The sequence below is a fragment of the Poecilia mexicana genome, unplaced genomic scaffold, assembly GCF_051168715.1.
Source record: "Poecilia mexicana isolate PSO_F unplaced genomic scaffold, ASM5116871v1 scaffold_21, whole genome shotgun sequence".
NCBI classification, from domain to species: domain Eukaryota; kingdom Metazoa; phylum Chordata; class Actinopteri; order Cyprinodontiformes; family Poeciliidae; genus Poecilia; species Poecilia mexicana.
Window position 1 is genome coordinate 24207122 of NW_028263390.1, and position 24148 is coordinate 24231269.

Sequence of the window (24148 nt, forward strand, 5' to 3'; positions counted from 1 at the left end):
GCACTCGAAACTGCCAAACAAAGGCTCCAAGCCGCCTAAAGAGATACACAAGAGAGAATGAAGCCAGGAGGATTAACCGGCTCTTCTCCACCCAACCAGCTAAAATGTACTCTCAATGGCAGGGTAATAACAACAGAGCAGACCCACCTAGGCTGGAGACTGAACAATACTGGACAACACCAGGGCCTGACATGATCCATGCCTACTGGCTAAAGAAACTCACTGCCCTCCATGAGCGACTGGCAGCTCAACTGAACCAGCTGCTACAGAATGGGACTCACCCTGAATGGTTAACTGAAGGGCGCACAATCCTGATCCAGAAGGATCCCTCTTAGGATCCAACTATCGGCCGATAACCTGTCTCTCTACAACATGGAAGCTCATGTCAGGCATCTCTAAGCATTGAATGCTTAGAGATGTATAACATCAATAGGACTCTAAGAGCCTTCATTGCAAACTCGATGGGGCTGTGGAAAACCACCCTTGAAGCCAACTGCAAACCACTTGCACAAGTGTCCATCAAATGTGGCTTATACCAAGGAGATGCTCTGTCCCCACTGCTGTTCTGCATAGGCCTGAACCCCCTCAGCCAAATCATCAACAAGACTGGCTACGGATACCGACTCAAAAATGGGGCCACAATCAGTCACCTCCTATACATGGATGACATCAAGCTGTACGCCAGCTCACAGCGAGACAGTGCTGTAGATCAGTGGATCTACAGCACTGACATTGGGATGTCATTCGGACTAGAGAAGTGTGGCCGGATGGTTACAAAGAGAGGGAAGGTCGTCCGCACAGAAGGGGTCTCACTCCCAGAAGGAACAATAGCAGACATAGAGCACAGTTACAAGTACCTGGGAATACCACAAGCAAATGGCAACCTCGATGAGGTCACAAGGAAAGGAGCCACAGCCAAATACCTCCAACGAATAAGGCAAGTCCTGAGAAGCCAGCTCAATGGCAAGAACAAGATCCGTGCAATAAACAGCTATGCCTTACCAGTAATCAGATACCCGGCCGGAATAATTAGCTGGCCAATGGAAGAGATAAAGGCCATGGATGTTAGGACTCGGAAGCTACTAACCATGCATGGAGGGTTCCACCCCAAATCCAGCACCCTGAGACTGTACACAAGCCGTATGGAAGGAGGCAGAGGACTAGTGAGTGTGAGAGCCACTGTCCAGGATGAAACATCCAAGATCCATAAATACATCAAGGACAAAGCCTCAACGGACGATGTGCTCAGCGAATGTCTCAGGCAATGGGGAACAGAGGACGAGGTGCTGGAGGAACCATCATGGGAAGACAAGCCCCTACATGGGATGTACCACCGACAAATAACTGAAGTGGCTGATATCAAGAAATCCTACCAATGGCTGGAGAAAGCTGGACTCAAGGACAGCACAGAGGCCCTCATCCTGGCCGCCCAGGAACAGGCCCTAAACACCAGAGCAATAGAGGCTCAGATCTACCACACCAGACAAGACCCAAGGTGTAGGTTGTGCAAGGAGGCCCCTGAGACAGTCCAGCACATAACAGCAGGGTGCAAGATGCTGGCAGGGAAAGCGTACATGGAACGACATAACCAAGTGGCGGGCATAGTGTACAGGAACATCTGTGCCGAATATGGACTGGAAGCCCCGAGGTCAAAGTGGGGAACACCCCCAAAGGTGGTGGAGAATGACTGAGCTAAGATCCTGTGGGACTTCCAGATCCAGACAGATAAGATGGTAATGGAGAACCAACCGGACATTGTGGTGGTGGATAAAGAACAGAGGAAAGCTGTTGTGGTGGATGTAGCAATACCAAGTGACCACAACATCAGGAAAAAGGAGCACGAGAAACTGGAGAAATACCAGGGCCTCAGAGAGGAACTGGAGAAGGCCTGGAAGGTGAAGACCACAGTGGTGCCTGTGGTCATCGGGGCCCTCGGGGCAGTCACCCCCAAACTGGAGCAGTGGCTCAAACAGATCCCAGGAACAACATCAGACATCTCAGTCCAGAAATGTGCAGTTCTAGGCACAGCCAAGATACTGCGCAGAACCCTCAAGCTCCCAGGCCTCTGGTAGAGGACCCGAGCTCAGAGGATGAAAGAGACCACCCGCGGAGGGTGAGAAGGGAATTTTTTTTTTATATATATATATATATATATATATATATATATATATATATATATATATATATATATATATACACACACACACACACCGTATTTTCCAGACTATAAGCCGCTACTTGTTTCCTAAGCTTTGAACCATGTGGCTTGTAGCCTGTTGTGGCTTTTCTGTGGATTTTTCTTCAACCACCAGGGGGCTCTTTAGCAGGAAGTGAATCATTCGAAGTCAAAATTGTAAATCAAAGAAGAAGAACGCGCTATTTTTCATTTAGAACAGTGTCTCTCTACCTTTTTTTGGGTCAGCGCCCCCCTAGCCTTTATCCAGGTCCCTCACCGCCCCCCACCAAAGAATTTGTAGGCTACTTTACACCAGGGTTTCCCCGAATGTATTATAAGCCTGGCAGCCCGCCATGCTTTACTAGCCCCGCAGCCAGGCTAAGCGTTGCTTGTTTACATTTCTAGGAAAATTTAAAACCCGCCGCATTAGCTCTGGTTGCGCAGCTCAATGTGAACCACAGGAATAACTTGTAGCGAATTCAGAGGCGCGTTGTGGAGCGGTGAGAATGATTTATCTCTGTGAACGAACAATTATATGCGACGTTTCCATCTCAACCCGCTGCCCAGCGTGTGGCTCTGTGTCTGTCTTCCCTGTATAGTTTATGTCTGTGGTCCCGGTTGGCCGGAGCGTTTGTGGATAACGAGCAGCGCTAACCTGATCATGCAGGTTCAGCCCGGTGAGGAGCTTTAACGCTCTCCTCGGAGTCACGCATCACGCTGATTTTATATTATTTTATTATTATTTTTAGTATTATTTTTCCGGTTACACGATGCATCAAACCATATCAAATGCGTCGTCTACTTAAACTCGTCCCATAAACTCGACCAACCAGAATAGTTTCTGTGACACTTATTAAAAACTCAACAGACACGAAATGAAAGAGCTACTAAAGCCACATTAGCAGCATTGAATTAAATCTCCTGTTTGTTGCGCATCTCTGCATAGTGCAGCAGATTTAACTCATCATGCAGGGCTGGTCCAAGGCTGTATGAGGCCTTGAGCAGAATCTGATTTAGGGGCCCCTTTTGTTGCTAAAAATATCAGCACCTCTAACAGCTTGTGTTAGATTTAGTGAAATATGGGAGAAAGGAGTAGTTTAATTGGCCAGCCTAAAAAGCAATAAGTTATAGTCGCAGTTTACTAATTTGGATTTGTAAATTCAAAGATTAAACTCACAGCATCAGATTGTTGCTATGGTAACAAAACAATCTAACTATAAATATTGTTCTTTGAAGTTTTACAAAGTAAACTTGCCAGCTCTTTAAAATCTTGTATTTAAATGTTAAACAATTTAAAATCATTTAATTTATCTATGCCTAAACAATTGAATAAAATTTAACAGCATTGATAATCTCAATAAACAAGTGTTATATTTATGTATCTGTGGTCTGTTTTAAAATATTAGTGTTTATGGGGCCCCTGAAGCTCTGGGGGGCCTGATGGAGCTGCTGACTTAATTTGGATTAAACAGAAGAGCAAATTTGTTGTTTTAATACTAGTTGTGGGTTTAAATAGCATTTCACTGGACATCTTTTCCTGTAACGTATAATTACACAGTAATACTTTTACATTTCCTGTCAACTTAATATCTTTTAATACAAAAACACGGTGGACCACTGGTGGACCGACCACCAGGCTTAGCAAGTTTTCTGGGGGAAACCCTGTTACACTGATTATTATTTTATTATTAATATTACTATCACTATTGTAGATGTTTTGATTTTTATGCTTGTTTCTGTATTTATCAAAAATAATTTCCCAGAGAACAAAAAGCCATGGGAATAGGAATTATTTTCACTCACAGGTCTCTACGAAAAATGTAATGAACATTCAACTTAAAATCTGTAGGCCTAACAGCAGCCAATCAGAGTGGAAAAAATATTCTTATTTTGTGCCATTTTCTAGTTGTTAAATATTCCACAAAATGACCAGATAAAAGATGTTCAACATGCCAGTTTAAACTTTGAACTATTTGCAGAACGACTGAACATTAAAACATGGATAGAACTGTAACTACATTAATCATAGCTCTTCTTCTCTTCAGTGTTTGTCAGTTTCTGGTGGTGCAGCTCTGTGCTGCCTTCAGGAGAATGGGACATCAGAGTATCATCCATAAAATGTCACCCACATGGCATTTATTGTGCAAACCAGAGCTTTCAGTAGAAAAACAAAAGTTCCTTTTAATGCCATACAAATATGAGACAGAAACATGGATTATATCTTTATATAGACCTGTCTATTGATTATAGATTAATAGTTTTACTGGACAGAAATTACAAAGAACAAATCTGGTTCTTAATCAAATCCTAATGAGTCAAATTGAAAGTGTCATAGAGTCATCAGCCTCATGACATTAACACTGACATGAAAAATAATATTGAAGAAATAATATATCAAATCTAATTAAAAACATAAATAAGTGATAAGTTCTTTACTGTTGTGGTCTGTAACATATGTTTATTCTCAGTATTAGATATGGTTTTAACAAACCCATGGCACTTCAACAATATTATTTTACCTTTTATCTGGAAATAGTGTCTGTTTATTCTTGCCATACAGTATTAAGTATTGTTCGAAAGGTCTTGCCATACCAGTTTATTCCTCTGTATTTACTTTAGTTTCTTAGTTTATTCTTGCATTTTTTTCTTCATTCATTTCCATTTAGTTTCCTTTGATTAATATTATCCTCTCTTGGTTTATTGCTATGTCCACTTTAGTTTCTTTCCTGTTGTTAGATTTATTTTATCATTTATTGACCATCATTAATCTTCACTCATCACCTGCTGCGCCGCCTAATCGTCATGTTTCACATCATGTGTTGATTTTTCACTGTTTAGCGTCGGATTCTCTGTTTTTATGCCATAATTCACATCTAGTTCGTCGCTCCGTTTTATGTCCCGCTTCTCCTGTTTCAGAGTTTTGCGCAATGTGCGCCTCGGGGTTGTTTTTTTTTTTTTTAACCCACTAAGGTGCAGGGCGGTCGGGAAGCGTATCGATGGGGAAAAGGCAGACTGACATAAACCTTTTAAAAACAACGGAAACAATTTCGGATTCTGATTATTGAAATTTAAAAGTGCTGTGGTACCGTTGTTCCATCACACCCATTTCACACCGGACCACTTACAGCTCCGGTGTTAACGCTATAAAATGAACAACCTCTATCGTGGTATCACCCATGGAGGGATTTCTTTATTTAAATGGTTCATTTTTCAGAGGGATGCAAAGTGAGGGTATCGTGATTTTAGTAATTACATGTTTATAAGAGCGATTTTCTGTTGTCCTTCCATGGAAGCGGGCAGCTGTCAAATGGAAATAAAACACCTTTTAATATAAGTTGCTGCTTAACATGATCACAGAACTGCCAAGACATCTGTACAAAAATCCTCAATAAAACATAAAATATTTGAAAATCAGACACCAGACAAAGTGAATCACAGCAACGTCATCAGTCGGTGTAACGCTGAACTGATGCGGTGAAGCTACTAGTAGCAGCAGAACGGAGCTGCGCCAAGAAGCTACAAACACTGACTAGAAGGAGAGCTGCCATCGATACAGTTCTAGCCAAGCATGTTTTAATGTTACACAATACAGTTTTAACAAGTTGCTCAAAGTCTAAACTGGTATTGTTCTGCATATAAGGTGTAAAGTTTACCTTCGACCAAACGCCCCCCAAAGGAATCCCAGCGCCCCCTGCCGTCCTCTGAATGCCCCCTGGGGGGCGGTACCACCCACGTTGAGAACCGCTGCTCTAGACCTTCACTCCCCCTCTGATCCGGGCATCTTTACACTTACAAACTTAGACTTATTTTAGACTTATCTTTAAATCCAAGCACAAGACTCATCTCTTCACATAGGCTTATAATACAATGTACCATATTGGCATTTTCCCTTATTTTATTTTATTGTTATTTTATGTTTTCTTTTTCTTTTGCTGTATTTTTACTGTAAAGTGCCTTGGTCACTGTTGGTTGTTGTTAAGCGCTATATAAATCTATAAATCAGTCTAATTTGTAGTCTAATTCGATGACTGAGATATGTCATGCTAAATTATTTACTTTACATTATATTTAGAATTCCTAATTGCACTTTCTGAACCATTTGAAAGAAGGTTTGTTGCAGTTTATGTTTACATGTTTCACCAAGGTTGTCAGTTTGAGTTTCTTTATTTTAAATTGACTGTTATAATCCTAATTATGCTGACTAAACAAGTTAAAGTTGTGTTTTTATATTTTTAACCAAGCTTGTGAGGCTATTGGCATATTTAAATGTGCTGGACTGGTACACAAACATGTCTATAATTCCACACATTTATGTTTGTGTTTTAAAAACAAACCATCTTAAATCAAGTCAGCTCTTTTCTGTACCTGATAGGTGTCGGCAGATTCTAAGTTTCATATACCTATATCTGTATTGGTATCAAAAGTGAAAAAAGTGGATCGGTTCATCCTTAGTTAAAACCAACGACAACGTCTCTCTGCTTGTCTCTATCCATGTGGCCAGACAGAGACTTAAAGAGGAGCAGCAAAAGCAAAGGATGTGAATAAGCAGATATTGCCAAAAACTCATGGTGTGACTCAGGACATGTTACTGTGGAATTATGTCCCTAAATATTGATCTGTTTGTATGTCATGACAGTCATACTTCTTCAGATTTTCTACAAGACTGACTTCTACTAGAAATCCCTCCTGTCCAGAAAATCAGCATTAATGACTGAATTACTTCAGTTATGACAAATTCAACTTCCAAACAGAATTTCAAAATTTGTGTTTGGAATAAAGTAGTTTTGAAATTGAATTTGTTCTCATTCAACTAAATTATCTAATCAAATTGATCAAAAATAAATGTTTTACTGCTATGACACATCATAGCAGTAATGCTATGGGTCAACTTGACCTAATGACCCATCATTGTCCAAGTTGCTTCTGTGTTTCAGTCTTGTAGTGTAATTAAGCCCTGCCATTAAAATCATGGTGGTACTGTGCATGTCAGCGTTTTAAGGATTCCTAACTGACCACAGCACACAATCAGATCTGCTTTGAGCTGACATTCCATTTCCCAGTTCTTTAACTGTCAGTCAGGAATTCAGCTCAAGTTTGAGCGCTAGCCTTGCTGAACATATGGACAAAAAGGAAATGCCTGCCTCTCTGGGGGAGCCGTCTGAGACACACCCAAATGCTCTGAGTCCAAATTCCTAAGGCGCACCAGCAGGAAACAGCGAGCTGAAGCGCCAAGACAGAGCTTGGAGATTTTAAAGGTAATGTTTGTGGGAATTCCTGCTCTAAGGAAAAAAATAAATCACCTTAACTTATTCCAATTATCCTTTTTCTCCTGTAAGCAATTAGCCATCATATAAATGTATCCCTTTCTGTTGATATATTTTATCTCACACAACACAGACGAGAGTGAGCAGGGTTAAAGAATCCAACATAGCTGAAGCCCCTCCATAGTTAAACACACCTGGATTTAACAATCTGACTGAAACAGGTTTTCGGGCAGGCAGAGACAGACATGTTGCTCAGTGAGTTTTTGCAAGCAAGATCGAGAACCAACCCCAAACTCCAATCCACTGAATCCTCTCCTCCGATTCTCTGATTCACTGAACAGACAAGCCAGTGCAACGCTCCACACTGCTACGCTTTGCGTCAGATATCTTTTCTGCAGCCTCTCTCTGTCACATTAAAAATTCTGACTTGCCCTAGTTTGTGTGAACTGGGAAAAAGCAGCGATGCTCAGCAGAGCAGACCAGGCATGTGTACTGGCAGCACATGCACAGCTGTTTCAGCTGTTTGGAATCAACAGATGCATGTGCAAAATAAACATAATGAATGCCAGAGAAGTATGTGCAGCCGCAAGGCGCCTGCAGGCCAATCCATGAGTCCTGTGATACTTTATCAGCAGAGAGAAGACACACAGACAAAGGCACAAAGATTTCATTTAGGGGTCCTGTTTACCCACAGAGATAAAGCAGAGTGCTGCTAACACGGTCCTGCTGGTGAGCGCCACTCCCCCGTGCACAGTAGCTGACGGCAAAGTAGCAAAAAAAAAAAAAATCACTTTGAAATTAATATGTTTGAGAATGTGAGCTGGAAGCAAATGAACTCCACCAATTCAACCTGAATCCCCCATCCTGTGTAAATAAGCCATCACTGGCTGTCACAAACCCGCTCCCCCAGCCAGGACAAAGGACGGCTGCTGCGTGGGCCGCCGCTGCTGACTGTAATTGCAGTCTTTCAGACGGGAAATGGCAAATTGCTCCTCTCATCATTAGCAACAAGCTAAGACAGAAAACAGACACCCAAGCCTGCAAACATAATTATGATGACATGCTAGGAGGCAGAGGAGCTGCTAGAGAACACATCTGGAGCTTTCATGAGACCGCAACACACTGACTCAACGGGTCTGGATCAGGGCTCTGGACTATGTTGGTCCTCCAGCCTCCTGCATCCCCCAACATGTGGCTTCTTAAAGCGTTCTTTTTTTAACCTTAGCAACAGCCTGGCAGACTCACTTGTGCAGGCCACAGATGGCGGGTCAGAGAGCGCTCGGTAGTAGCCGTCTTCACAGTCGCAGCGCCACGAGCCCTCACGGTCATTGAAGCTGTGCGCTGGACAGCGAGAGCACTGGAGGTCCTGAGAGGAAGACTTGTAGAAACCACGACCACACGCTGGGGACAGACAACGAACAGGACATTACACAGGCTGCTTTGCTTTTCAATAGGAACTATATGACTTAAGCAACTTCTATTTGGTTTCATTTGTAGATTAGTAGCAAAACCTTAGAATGTTTAATCATCACACAGGTGAAGAAATGCAAGTTCACACACAGGGAGCTGGAAGCTATGAGATTCTACTTTTAGAAACATCTAATCCAGATAACTGTCACTTTACATAGCTTGAATTTGCTTGAAAATATTTTAGATGAAGTCTAACCAGGGACCTAGCTCACTTGGAAAAAATTCATAGTTTTTATTTTTTTCAGTTTCATTACTGAGCATTACTAAAAATACCACGCTTTTCCTGTCAACTAACCCAACAGGTTAGCTATCCACTAGCAGCTATGAGTGAAAAAGACTCAAAATGATCAATATTCAGCAGCAGTGAGGTGTTCTTTAAAGAGGACAAATATGTGACAAATACGTATGTATATATTTTCTATGACATCTGAGCAAGAGAGCAAGTTTTGTAGCAAATAACAAGAAAGCTAGAAAGTGTACCACATACTTGTTCAATTTAGTCTTTTTAAAGTTTGAAAATGGTTACAGCTTCTCAGATCTCAGAGTTAAGGTTAGCATCTACATTCCCTAGGAAATACAAGCAAACCGTGCAAATTTCTCATTTAAGATACTTAACACAGTTTAAAATAACGTTTCTAATCATTTTGTCTCCTCTATAAATTATTAGTAAATGTCTGTTAGTGACTGCTTTCTCATTCACACAGTGTGACATCACCTGTCTGTGCACCAAATATAAAAGGCCACTCGCAACAGAAAGTTATAATTATATCCAATGTTGTTCACATAATTCTTATAGAAAAATCAACAATTTGTGTCAACAGTTCTTTAATAAAACATAATCGGTCTAGAGTTACAATAGAAGTTTGTATGTTCAGATCAACAGTCCTGAGGTTGACCAGCGTTACTTCTCTAAAATGGAAGTCAAGACTACTTACTCAAAAGTCCAAACCAATATTGAAACAAAAATCATTTCTAAATTAAAATTCAACAAATGCCTGGAATGTTGCCAGTATTTTTATCTGAAATAATCCAGCCGAGCCAGCTTCAAACGGGATCCCATTCAACGATGATCTCAGCAGTTCTTATAAATCACTAAATGTCTTGAGGTGATACTAGTCCTGTGCAAACAAAGTCCCAGCAATACACCAGGGTTCCCATCGTGAAGCAGGCAAGACAGAACAAACCTCTGCTTTCAAGTGTTGGTGATCTGTTCAGTTCTCTAAGGCAGGCTGAGCCATAAAGTCAGCCGTCCCAGATCTCACACTGATGCACAAGCCCAGGGATAAAGAGGAGCTGGGAGGGAATAAAACTGGAGGATTTCTGTTCTCATAAATGCTCAGGCCAGCAGAGGGCTTTGACTTGTTTAGAACAGGAGCTATCAGTGAGATGTAACAGATATTATACAAGCAGAGATTAGCATAAAGAACAATTAATGGTCAATCTTTGGCTTTTGAAGAAGCAACAGCAGGAGACTTTCACCTTTTATCACATAGTAGAAAGAGATTAGGCCTGAAATGACAACCATCGCTCTGATTTGAGGGTTAGTTGAGTTTTAAATAGTTTCTGTGATAACACTTGATTTAAAGGGCTGTGCATAAGACTGACATGCCACTGTCATACATAACATAAGACCTGCAGGGTTTCCCCCAGAAAACTTGCTAAGCCTTGTGGTCGGTCCACCAGTGGTCCACCGTGTTTTTGTATTGAAAGATATTAAGTTGACAGGAAATGTAAAAGTATTACTGTGTAATTATAAACTGAAAGAAATAACTCTTTGGATTAACATAAAAAAATCATGGAAAGATTTTCCACCTGATTACTTTGCTTTATTTCAGCACTATGTAATTCTGTTACTCCGATTTAAGCAGGTCAGTCACTGCTCTCCCTATGCATTGCTATGGGCAGGCCCCAATAATATACACCCCAGAGTTACATAAACAGAATGTGACTCTATTAGAGTAAAATTAACTCTGCTTTTGCACAAAGTCTACCAACACCAAAACATTTAACACTTTTGAATTTGCTGTGTAGAAACGTAAACAAGCAACACTTAGCCTGGCGGCGGGGCTAGTAAAGCATGACGGGCCGCCAGGCTTTTAATACACTGGGGGAAACCCTGACCTGTCATAAACATGAAGAAGTCTTCATGAATATTTATGACCTTTGTCATTAAATATTATTCTGTAAATAATGATGCTCTTAATACAATTCAGTTCCTTGAGAATGTCATAGCAGCCAATGCCTACTGGTGTGTGATGAATAGTAAAAAGAACTTCAACTTAGGCCACATGATTTCAATGTTCCAGCTGACAGCAAAAGTTAGCTCACAGTTCTTTGAAAAAACGAAAAAAAAAAGGTAAGTAAATCGTTCTGATTCCAAACAATCTTCAAGAAGTCTATACTTCAGTGAATAGATCTGCATACAAACTATGAAATTACACTAAAATGTATTTTTCATGAGCTACTGGGGTAAAGGGCTATGATTATCCTTCTTACTCCCCCTCGATTTCAGATCCCCTCTTTTGTTCAGCTTATTTTCTTTTCCTTCAGCCACCAGCCCTCCTGACAGCTCTGGCAGGAGAAGGACGGAGTTTTCCGCTTTACCACTTTCAGGGACGAAAAAGACGCCAAAGCTGAAGCTGAGGGGATCCTGTCTTTGGCTACATGAAAGCGCTGTCATTCTCTATTTATTGCTCTGCTCCAGCCTTGTGAAACAAGGCCTTTAAAAAAAGAAGTAATGACATGATTTTTATCTTTAATCTTTCTTTACCTTTGTGAGCCAGTAATTGAAAACAGATCCAGGAGGAGGTTGAAAAGCCTGAATGCTGACTGCACAAAACCTCTTCACAAAGCTCTCAAGTGCTTACTCATCATATTTAGTGTTTTTTTTTTTTTTACCATTTGTAAAGTTCTGATGAGAGATAATATCTAGTAAACAGCAACATGAGCTGCGTGTGGTTGTAGTGTCTAATATGCAGTGTAAACAGTACCACATAATGACACTGAAGGGCTTTCTCCAGCTGGTTAAAATTGGCTGGATCCTACAGCTTTCAGCTTGAATGCCAGCCACTTTAACATTCTGATAAGGCGGTGAGCCTGTTTGCCTTTGGGTTTTTAAGAGCTCATCTGCTGGGTGGCCAGCCTGCCGAGGGGGAGAACCCAGCTGGGACTGGAGCTAACTCCCACAGTGACAGCAGACAGGAGGATCTGCAACCCACAGTAGAGTGAGTGGGAGGCTTTCGGAGAAGAGTTAAGTGCACTAAGCCTATAACTAGGTATAACTATGAGCTACAAGCTACCACTTGTAGTATGCCTGTCCTCTATTCTTTAAAAATGATGTAACCTCTTCAGGTGGGCGTTTTCTTTAAATGCTTCCAGTGATTTAAAGACAGGACTTTATTTTATATAGATATGTTTTGGTTTTACTCAGAGGCACAAGCTAACAGCCAATTAATATGGGCCAAAAAATATTTTAAAAAATCTTTCATTTCTGCATTATATGCTTACATGAGTGACCATATAATGCACATTAGCTCATTTCTTAGCTGCACCTTGCTTATGCCAATTTTTTCCCCATTTTGCTGTGATTGAATGTACAACATTACATAATAAGTAACAGTGCATCGATTGCAGTTCTTATGCTGAACACAAATCATTTAAAAATCTGGCCTGCCAATTCCGATTCTGGTCGATACTCAAGGGCATAGTGGCAGATTTTCAGACAGCTAATCACTGATTAGCTGTGAGTATCAGCCAGTTGGTCTGTAAACAAGGTGCTTGGACTTGGAAAGTGACTTCTCTGCAAGTTTTTTAAAAGTAGTTATTTTCAATTCCTGTGAGCACCATAAACTAAATATTTTTTTAGGATTAGATAAAGCAAAATATCAAAATCTGTTTTTCCTTACAATGGGGTCAACTTTATTCCACAACTCCAGTCCTGCTTGGACATCTTTTACTAATCCAACCTGAAAGAGACAGCCTCACATTGTGTTCCTCTCACCAATAAGAATGTTTTACCACATTTTCTTTTATAAAAACCTGGTTACTGTTGACTTTTCTGATGGTGTTCATGCCTAGAGACATCTGCTTAAACTAATGAGTTCAAACTCAAACCTTTTGGCAAATCTATCCTCCTTTGCCTTCACTCTTGCCATGTTTCCAGTTACATCACAAATGAATATTTATGACTCAAAACATATATGCTGGGAAATCTGGTTTTCAATTACTCACATTTGCCGTTTCTGCTTCTTTCCACTGACAGTATATGTGATTATCAGTGCACCCAGCTGAGTTTAGCAGCCGGAAATGTTTACAGAGCCAACAAGGCGTCAAATGAGGTCTCAAAAATCGAACGGCTGTATGACACGGGCAACTAAGTGTTTCTGCAGCTCTAACCACAACTGGCAGCGCATTGAGTGACATGTACAAACATAGCCGTCCCAGCCAGCATTCCAGTCTGTCGAGGAGTTCTCCTTTCCCTGCCTCTCCACGCTGCAGGAACGCTCTCAGTCAAAGCCAGTTGATAGAGACTGAGAGCTTTCTTTGTTGACTGTCCCTGCAGCAACATTTTCTATCTGACGAGAAATAACTGCAAAGCAATTACGTTGGCTCTGTTCACCTGGTACCCTTCCCATCTGACAAAATGACTGACACCTTACAAGCAAACAATGACACAAGCATGTTAAAACACTGCACAAAAGGCCTGACTCTAATACTTGCAATGATTATGACAGGAGGACTTACAGTCCATCATCTAATTGCATGTATAAGAATGAAGTATTTAAGAATGATTTGTTTGGAAACTGGCTTTTAAGCTAGTCTGGTCTTCTTCTTGAGAAGATAAAAGGTGTCAGCAGGCTTGCACTTGTTGACAAGAGGTCAGTTATAAAAAGCTCAGCACCCGATCCAACAACGGGCTTATTTACGACACAGACAAACAAGTCAGTCCCTTGAGAAGCAGGCTGAGGTTTAGTAGACAAAGAAAAGAAATACTGCTACATTTGAGCCAGTTCCTCAGCAGGCTAAAGAGAAAGCAATCTGTAATTTCCCTTCCACTGGTCAAGTATTTTCATTCATTCATTCATTTTAGACAGACAAGCTGCAGTGGGCAATTTTACAAAGAGAGAGGACAAAGAGCCTGGGAAAGGACAGGTCCTCAGACTAGTGGGACACAGATAATCAAACACTCCTGTGGCTACAGTGTCTCTATCAGAGCCTGGAGAGCAGGACCAAGTCTTTTTATCTTGCACTGACACATATGCACAAAAACACGAAGAGGGGATTTCAGTATTTTCTGAAGACCGGATTCGTTTCCTTTGTCCTCTGAACTGAGCATCTTAAAATTCCTGAATTGCATCCAATTTTTCTCAGAGTTTGGCAGTGTCATAACTCTCTGGGTGATGGACAGCAAAGGAGGAGAAAGCACAGAATCAACTCCTTATTTATCAAGTCCAACTTGCTCCTCTTTGTTCAGACTGAAAATAATTAGTGGCCTTCTCTGGAGGTGACACAATGGCACTTAGGTTTATTTTCTTGTCTTGCTTTTGCTGAGAAGTTGTGGAATATGTCTCCAGCAACAAGAATTAAACACCAGTAAAAATTGGACAATAGTTTTCAGATACTTGCTAACATTCACATGATGGGTTTTACATGATCTGAATGTATAGATGGATACATGAAAACACAAGTTCCTTACAAAACTGTGGACTGATGGGATTTGGACATTAAGCTGCTGTAGCACTGTCACCTTGACATCAACTTCTAACCTTGACCCTCAGCATCCTGGGGTCAGCTGGGTCTTCATCAGTATAGACTGAGTGTTATGACACTGCCAAAGTCCCCTTCTTCACAAGTCCTCCAGTGAAGAAGGGAATGAGTCCAATGTGTAAATCAAGAACACATTGAACTCATCCCCTTCTTCACCGGAGGACTTGCTTATTACTGCAAACAAACCTGCAATATGGCTATTGATTGCTCTCTTCTTGCTGCAAGTAGTGGAGAACAAGACATACTCAAAAATCTCTGACTTAGTGGAGCTAATTCTTATCATGGCCACTTTACAAATAAGGTGGCCAAATCCAATCCACACCAGAAGTACCAAGAATGAGGACACAATACTGATTACTTAGCTCTTAGCATAATAATAATAATAGCATAATAAACCCCACATTCCTATTACAACAAGCTCATTTGTAAGCTTGTTGATTGGTCATAAAAAGAAAAAAGTTCATATTCAGAGCTCTGAATAATTAAGTGTAATTCAAAATACAAAAGAAATAACCATTGAGGAAGGAAATCTCAGATATACCAGTTCCAGGATAAAAAAAAAAACCTGGACTAAAATCCATCTCTTGGAGGACCTGAAAACTAACCTCCCTTATTTGCTTTCAAGGCACAACTCCAATCAAGGTTAAATTGTTTATTGGTGTTGAGCACAAATGAAAGGAACTGGTCAAAGCACGGAAACAGGGATATTGAATTTCCTCTCATCGGTCTCAATATTGCTGGGGACAGGGCTAAAAGTGAATTCAAGTGTGAGACTGGGAGATTCCGTTTGTTGTTTGGAGGCTGCTGGAACCAAAGTGAGAATGACTAGTGTGGGCTCTTCTTTCTCCCTGGTCTACACATGATGAGTGCCGTCAGGGCCGGGGCCTCCCCCCTTTCTTCTCCGGCCGCCCTCCCGTCCGGTCTGATTATGTGTTAAATCCGCTCAGGCATATGTGGAAGGAATGTGTGCAGAAGGGATCCAGCTATGGCTGTGGAGACCCAGGCAGAGCAGGATGGGAGATAGCACCCCATTAGAGTGATAAAAGAGGCAGAGGGAGGAGAGCAGCTGACAGGACCAACACGCTGGCCCCGCCGCTGATGAATGCCAGGTGGAGCGGGTCAAGCACGATAAAGGAAACGGTTTATTTTCTTTTTTTCAAAAAACACTAGCTTTCTGTAAAATGATAAAGAAGGCTGGCCTCTGAGGTCATTATAAGCATCAGCACTAAATACAGCTTTGGTAGGACTGATCTTAATATGCACCTCTGAGCGCTCGCACAGAACCATGTGCTGTTTGTAATGGTTCTGCTTTCCGCATGCCATTTTTCTCCATACTTTATTTTATTATTGAATACATTTTTCTGCCAAAGTAATTTGGCCTCGGTGCTAAGTAGTTAAATTTACTGTAGATTATTTTGTCATTAATAGGTTTTATTTTCAGAAAGTGACAGGTTTCAGATGTTAAATTATGTAATTGTTAAAAAAAAAAGTCTGCTTTAAAAAATACGGTAAGAAAATTACTATGGAATTATGTGACTGACTGAGTTTTAATTATTTGTACAAAAAGTCCTGAAGATCCCCCAATGCCTGAATGCCTGAAGATATAGCAAAGTGCCACAACAGAAACAAGTGACCCCAAAATAAAAGCAACAGCAATAAACATGTTTCATAGATGATAAAAAAAAGTCTGGCTTGTTGTGGCAAATGAGAAACGAGATCAACATGTACCAAAGGTGTTCAATTTGCCAAACATAAAGGACACCTTACCAACAAGCTCCCATCTTAGTGCAAGGCCAAGGATCAGAGTCCCAGCATGTCCCTTAATATAAGAAATCATCCCTTATTTTATTATTACATTCTGATAACCTCTCACCTTTCAAGTTTGTGTTCAATCTGTCTGCTTGTTATTTTTTCTCATCTTTTATTCTTCTACATGTAGATTTTGTAAAGAGGTTTAATAAGGTAAAAAAAAAATCACAAAATTCCATTCAAATATTTATAAAGTAGCACCACAAAATCAGTACTTTGATTTTAAACCAAATTAGGTAAAAACTTTATTTGAAGGGGGTTGAATAAGACTGTCATGACACTTTCATAAACATGACATAACACCTGTTATGAACATGAATAAGCCTTCATGAATATTTATGACTGTTGTCATAAAGCGTCATTCGGTAAATTATGACACTTTTAATACAAAGTTGACATTATTCAAAATATCTTTGTTATGACAACTTGACATTAACCAAGAAATCATTACTGTTTAAACTTTACCTTTAATAACATAAAGTTACCTAATTTTTAAAGTGCAATCAGTAATACTTTTATAACAAATTTATATCAGTAATGATTTCTTGGTTAATGTCAAGTTGTCATAACAAAGACATTTTGAATAATGTCAACTTTGTATTAAAAGTGTCATAATTTACCGAATGACACTTTATGACAACAGTCATAAATATTCATGAAGACTTATTGATGTTCATGACAGGTGTTATGTCATGTTTATGACACTGTCATGACAGTCTTATTCACCCCCCTTCAAATAAAGTGTTACCCAAAAGTATATTTGTTTCATTTATGACCTGGTCTCCTAGACTACAACACCATGTGATGTGTATATTAACATCAGATAATGTGCATTCATTTAGCACATTAGTGAAATGGCTGCCCCATGTGAAGAAAATACACAAATATGGGCAAATATATTAAATTCATTTGTTATTTCAACAATTGAACAGAAGCTTAGAGTTGTGACCTTAATGGTTTAGAATTTTTCTACATGTCCAAAGCATTTATTGCAGCCTAGCTTAGCTAAGCTGGAGACAAGGAAGAAATTCCATTTCATTATTGGGTTGCGGGGACAGTAAACAGGGAGATTTTTTAAGAGCAATTTAGTGGAGTTGGCAAACGTATAGTGAAATTTAACATAAAATGTGTAGTTATAACCTTATCAGCACTGCATGGAGTATACTGAGTAATTGGTAATTATTGTGGGTTGAAATTGCATGGCTAATATGTACATTATGTCACATTAATATATTTATTAATAGTCACAATACTAAAATTATTACAATAATTTTAAAATAATGTCCATCATTAGTCTCATATCTCTTATATGAAAGGTTTTTAATGTACACCAATATTGACTAAGTGGCAATGAACATGTGTTGTCCTCATTAAACAAACTGTTGAGACCCATATGTCAAACTAAAATTTTAATGTTTAGATATGACTTTGATTCAGTCTCACTGATCAAATCTATGTTGCACCTTTACAAAAATGTAACGCTCTAAATAAAAACAAGGTTTGTTTACTCATAAGCATTGGTTTTATTGTACTGTCCCTCAGTACAAATTATGCATTATTCAAATTTGTTATGTTACTTTATTTTTAAAACTTTTTTGTTTTTTCCATGTCCTGGATGAATGAAAACCTACAATAGGTAGAAATACTGAATATTTGGGAAGTATCATAGCTTAAATTTAGGTTCAAACCACCAGCGTTTTCTAGAAAAAAAGTTCAGATTTTATTTAATGCTTTAAAAAGCTGTATGTTAAAGATGTTAAGAAATGAAGGCATACTTTCTTTTTTTTCAATTTATTGTCAGCTGCTCTGCTTTCTCTCTCCTCTGCTCTCGGCTCCCACACACTGAACTGTCAGCCACTCAAAATGCTCAGCCCCTCCCTCTCGTTTCAGACTCTTCTCATTAACGTAAGAGTTAGAGAGCTAAATATGATTGAAATATTTGCTACCTTCAACAAAAAGAAAGCTCAAATCTCTCAAAGCAATAGCCAGGTTTGCTGGTTTTGATTCCCAAGCAAAAACAAGGAAGTTTATCATGATTCAGCTAAAGTAGTGGAATAACAAACTGCAGTCTGATTTTTATTGTCAATGTGTTTCTTAGCAGTTAAAGAAAATAAAATGTTACATGTTTTTTGTTGTAAGTATTTAATTACAGGAAGTTTTTTATTTTTGTTTGTGTTGCAGAGCCACAGATAGCTCCTCAGTTCAGACGCTCTAACTGAGCCTGGGGTCCTATTGTTGCTCCTCCTACACATTGGACTAAACCATTGTTCTAACAGTGGTGGGGAGGACCTAAAAGTTCACCCTTATTTTTTTCTTAGATGAATGGCAGATTTACTTCATTCTTTGTTTCTTACACTTTTTCATATTAATATTGTTTTACATACAAAAGTTTATTTTATTATTTATTTGGGAGGGAGGGGGGAGAGGGGAATTCTACACTTTTTCAAGATTTGGGGCGACTGAGCCTCCCAACAACCAAATCTCATGGGATCTTCAACTATGACTGGAGATAAAATTGTGTCAAGTGAAGAGGATATTTAGAAGTTTGTCTACATAAATATAAGGTACAATATAGTGATGAGCAGTCATGTTAGTAGGAAAGTAAGAGTTTGCATCTCCGCTTCTCGAAGAGAAGCATCTTGTTTTAAGTAGTCACTTTACCTTTGAGCCCAAAATGTATTCCAGCTTGGGACTACCTGACACATCACTAGGTGAGTGGGAGTAAAAGAGGTTAGTGAAGGCCTGGCAGCTCAATTCTTCTCCCCTTGGCAGGTTCATCTGTTGTCTAAACACAAGCAGTTGCGTAAGATAAACTGGTGTGAGAGCAAATTAAATCATTCACTCCTTGCAAAAAAAAAAAAACAATTCACCTTTAAACTCATCTGATGGCTTCTATCACAGTGGGATCCACTGCTAAGACTGTCATAAGCATTCTCTGTCATCTGTTTCAAAAAGCCCCACGTCTAGCTGGATGCTCTGACAAGCATGAAATGCCTTTTAAAAGCCCAGCTCCTATTTTATGTTTTTCAGCCTCACTTTCAAGGCGTGCGATTAGGACCATGACCGGGTGTTCTGACTATACGGAGGGATGTCAATATCTCACACAGAGCCTATTTCTTATGCATTAATGTTGCCCTGGGCCTGCTTGCATTGCTCTGATTAGATGTGACTTATGTTCTTTGCCTCAATAAATAGTAAGCCTCAGTGTGGACATTCATCAGGCTCTGTTTACTGGCCTTTTATGCATGCTGAACTATGGCTGCATCTCTTTTATGGACTAAAGCCTGTGGTGTTTTCCCCGCCGATGTAAGAGCCTCTACATCTTGTGAGTAACTTAGAGAAATGCAGACATGCAGACCTGTGAGGAATCCTGGCTGGGTAAATTTCTCCTTCTAAGTCAATGACACACTGAACTCATGTCACTGAATGCCCAGCTTTAAAACTTTTATAATAGTTTAAGTGTGCCTTGAAGGATGAATATTTATTAAACCGAATGCATTCACATGGTGATGCTAAAATATTTGTATGCTAGTCTTTTTTTTGTTGTTGTTGTTGCTGTTGTTAAAATACAAATATACATAAAATAAACAAAAAAAAAAACAATATCATAAATGTGCTTCAATTGAAAATCATTGTACATTGGACAGCTAGTACTGCTTGTCTACCTATCATTCAGACAACAACACCCTTTCTGTATTTGCTAAGCTGCTTTCTGATATTTTGACAGTTTATCTCTGGTGATTAGCTGCAAGTCTTGAGATTGGAAATCCTTCCATTAGTTTAGATCAGGCCTAAAAATCAAATCTGACCACATAGAAGACAAAAGCAGTATATTTGCTGCACTGCATGAAGCCAACACGTCTCTTTGACATCAACTAACCAGTGACATGCGGTGAGGTTCATAGCTGGTGAGGCACTGACTTCATCACAATCAAATATACAAATATAGACCCCCTGCATGTTATTGTTTATATACAGAAATTTTGTACAAGCGGACAATGCTGGAGAGCAAAAAGACAATTCTTTTACGTCATTCATGGCCATGGTGCCTCAGTACAGCAATTCCATTAACTCAATGAAACATGGAAATGTAGATATTATTATTTTAGTGCCATGCTCCACAACAAAGGGAAAAACTGTTGAAGTACAACTCAAAGCCACTTCTTTCTCACTGTCTGCATCGGCCAAGCTACAGACTAGTTGCCATAGCAACTGACAACAACGACACTTTGTTTCAGGATTCAACACCAAAAAACACTTAAATATTTACCACACATAAAACAGAACATTCAGTCTGTTGCAGTAGTGTGGTTTTAGGCTTAATATTTATTTTACATTTATTAATAAGTGATCGCTGTGGTAGATTATAGCTACCGCTGCTATTAGCTAAGCTAACAGCATTTTGCAGGTTATTTCTTTTCTGAATTATACTGTAGCCCACAACATGCACATTTCATTAAAAAACTGAATGATAAAATTTTACTACCATCTTACCTTTACTATAAATGAAGCATGCGTCACTCATTCTGCACAAAAATGTCCCTTCATCCAAAGTCTATCCTCGACATCCCAAATGGCTTTAGTACGATCTGGCTTTGAATATGAGTGGTCGACCAGTCAGGTTTGGTGAGGCTTCTTGGCAAATTATTTAAGTCACAAAGTCCCATCTGAGTCCACACAGTACCAGACGTTGAGAAAAGATGTCCTGCTAGAAAAGGCCATTTCTAGCAGGACATTCTCAAAACCAGTCTTGTATACCGCTTCATTTGAAAAGAGCGGGTACCCTGTGTTGAAGCAAGCCTTTCAGCTCCGGTGTTCTTTAGTATCGTTTCCTGTTTCGACTGAAAATCCATTTTCGAAAACTGTTTTAAGTGTAGAAATGTAGTCATCCATGTTGACATCGAAAGAGAGGAGAAAACAATAAATGTATCACTGCATTTGACCTATTTACTGTATCCTAGTTCACTGTCTCTTACTCTGCAGTCATGGAGTCACCAGACCCATGTCTGGGATCATGAGCGCCCCCTGCCATAAGGCAAGAAAACTGCCTGCCTCACCTAGAATCTGTTCTCTGCCATTTCTGATCGCTCCTCAGCACACGAATCACGTTACACAGACACATTTGGTGACAAAAAACACTGTACATTATATACATAAGCTAAATTATGGAAAACCAGTTCATATATTTTATTGGCGACGTACAGACAGGAGGAAGATTCTCCCATCGAATAGCAGCCAGCGCAGTTAGCGAGAGGTTGCGCAATTCAAGGTGCAGCTCAGCTCGCTGCTGCCTCACCAGCTGTGCTGCCGAGCATTTGGATGGGAAAAAGCAAAATTTCAGCAATTTTTGAAGAAAAAAATAATAAAAATTTGCTAAGTTAAATGAATACTTCATGGTACAAACCACATGATGAAAATAGCTATATAAATTATCTTATCATTATATTATTTTTCCTTGATGACAGGCCTCACATCCCTCCCCTGACCACAGTCACTGCAACTACTGGTTTAAGGTACTTCCAGACTTCTGAATTTGCACTCTGTTGGCTTACTGGTGTAACTTCTCCCATTTTTAGAGTTTGCTCAACATACTGCAGCTCCATTTTATGTCTTATTGTAATTGCAATGTGAGTCAAGTGCAAATAGTCTGAAATGTGTGATTGAGAGGAGCGCAGCAGGACAGGGCTACATGCGCATTAGTTGTGCAGTTCGCTGCACTTGTTACAGTCTGATTATTTTCTGCACCTTCATTTCTTTCCGTCCTCAACAGACTAGACTAAGCAGATTAGTGCAACTTTATATCGTACAGTCTTGTTTAGTCTTTTCTGTGCTATATGTAATGTAAGCTGACCTGACCCAACCCAACCCAATCAGCAGGCATATAACTGTGACCTGACTGGGCCTGACTTTCGGCTGGGATTCGGGTCAGGTTATAGATTTAAACTCAAATTTTTGTCGCCCTAATCTATAGTTGCCTCTACAGTTTCTCTATCAGAATCAAATCAGGAGCCTTACTGGGATGCTCCACAATATTAATTCTTAGTCAGAAAGACTAATCAGAAGATTACTTTTAACTAAAATCTCATCAAATCTAGGCGTGTTCAAATTTTTAGATTTCACCTGGCAGTCTACGTTAGTTAAAGAATCATCCGGGTCTCTTCATGCCAAAGATATTTTAGCCATTTGGATGGACTAACCAAATAAAGATGAAAGTGGCCAAAATGCTAAAATATATGAAAAATAACAAGGAGATTGACATGACAGAAGAAAAAAATGAAGAGTGAGGTTTGATGAATAACAATTAACATGGCTAGTATTAAACAATCTTGTACAATGCGTAATGTTTTCCTAATTATGTCCAAACCTAATTTGCACTCAGTTCAGTCCATCTACCACTTAGTTTGCTGTAAAAACAAATCAAATGTTTCTGAAGGCAAAATGACAATCTGTAATTTAATTTAAAAACTTACTGATATTTTAACCCGTTTTTAATAGCCTGACTTACTTTTTTATCTGGTCTTAGTAGGTAAATATCTTTTTGGGGACTGAATTGTATGGACCATTAGTTATAATCCTTGGCCTGCTAGTATCTTCACACCAAAGATGTAAGAAGCATTTCAGGCTCACAAAACACATCAAAACATAAAAAGCTCAGAGTCTTTGCGATCATGTTTCAAACACCAACATTTTCTCAACAACAACTGCCCCCAGTTTGGAGAAGCAAGGTCACAGTGTCCATGAAACCATAAGCAGGATAAAAAGGAAGCCTTGAAACTTGTAAGAAACAGCTTAAGACTGATTTGGCATTATGCTGGATCCTCTCCCCAACCCTACACATACTGGGAAAGGCTCTGTCTGTCTGCTGAGTTCCACACGTCTACACAACCAGGCCATTCATCCGAGGTACCTGTGCTTAGCAGGAGATAAGTAGCTTTCTGTGAGAAACAATGAGAAGATTAGCATTCCCTTACACCGTGTTGGAGGGCACCAAGCTTCGCCCTCTAAGAAGGGAAAACCCAAAGGAAGCACCGGCTCCGATGTACACAGCAAAGATCAAAGCCACACTGTGATTAAGTTCTACTGGAAATTAAACTAATTCTTCTGTGGTTTGAGTAAAACTAATACAATAGCCAGTTCTTAAATGTGGAAAAAGTTTGACTAGCATCATGACCCTAAATTGACTCCAGAATGCCAGATTATTCAGAGTATTTGTGTACATACGTCACCTAGAAAGGATCAGATTATTGACTCCAACTAATTACGGATATGATAAACTAATTTAACTTTTACTCTTAAAAGATGCAGCTGTAAATGTGTTGATCTTATTTTCTGTTGTTTGGAGCAGCAGACAGTTTTTCCTACTGATACTGAGTCTTTAAAAATGCCTCCTTACAATCCTCTGAGAAACTGCAGGTGATACTTGCTCACTTTCATTTTATCTGGCAGGAGGTAATTATCTCAGAACAGACATGCAGAAGGGTACATTTTAATCTTAAAATAAGTGGAAGACCATGAAGTGAACGCTGTAAAAGAAACATATCTGCTGTGGTTAAAAAGGAGATATAAAAGAAGGAGTATAATCTCAAAAAACATGATTGCTTCAACTCCATTAGTCGCTATGTACATCAATACAAATGCCAAAGACCAAACTTAAACTCCTGTC

The 24148-nt window shown here is 39.6% G+C and overlaps 1 protein-coding gene across 1 annotated transcript in view; it reads right to left on the reverse strand.

Moving 5' to 3' along the window:
• The window catches only part of epha7 (eph receptor A7), a 168202-nt gene that overhangs the window by 131902 nt on the left and 12152 nt on the right, over positions 1-24148 (reverse strand). The window contains exon 4 of the mRNA XM_088001716.1: positions 8686-8841. Coding sequence (XP_087857842.1) covers positions 8686-8841 — 156 coding nt within the window. The remainder of the gene's footprint in view (positions 1-8685; positions 8842-24148) is intronic.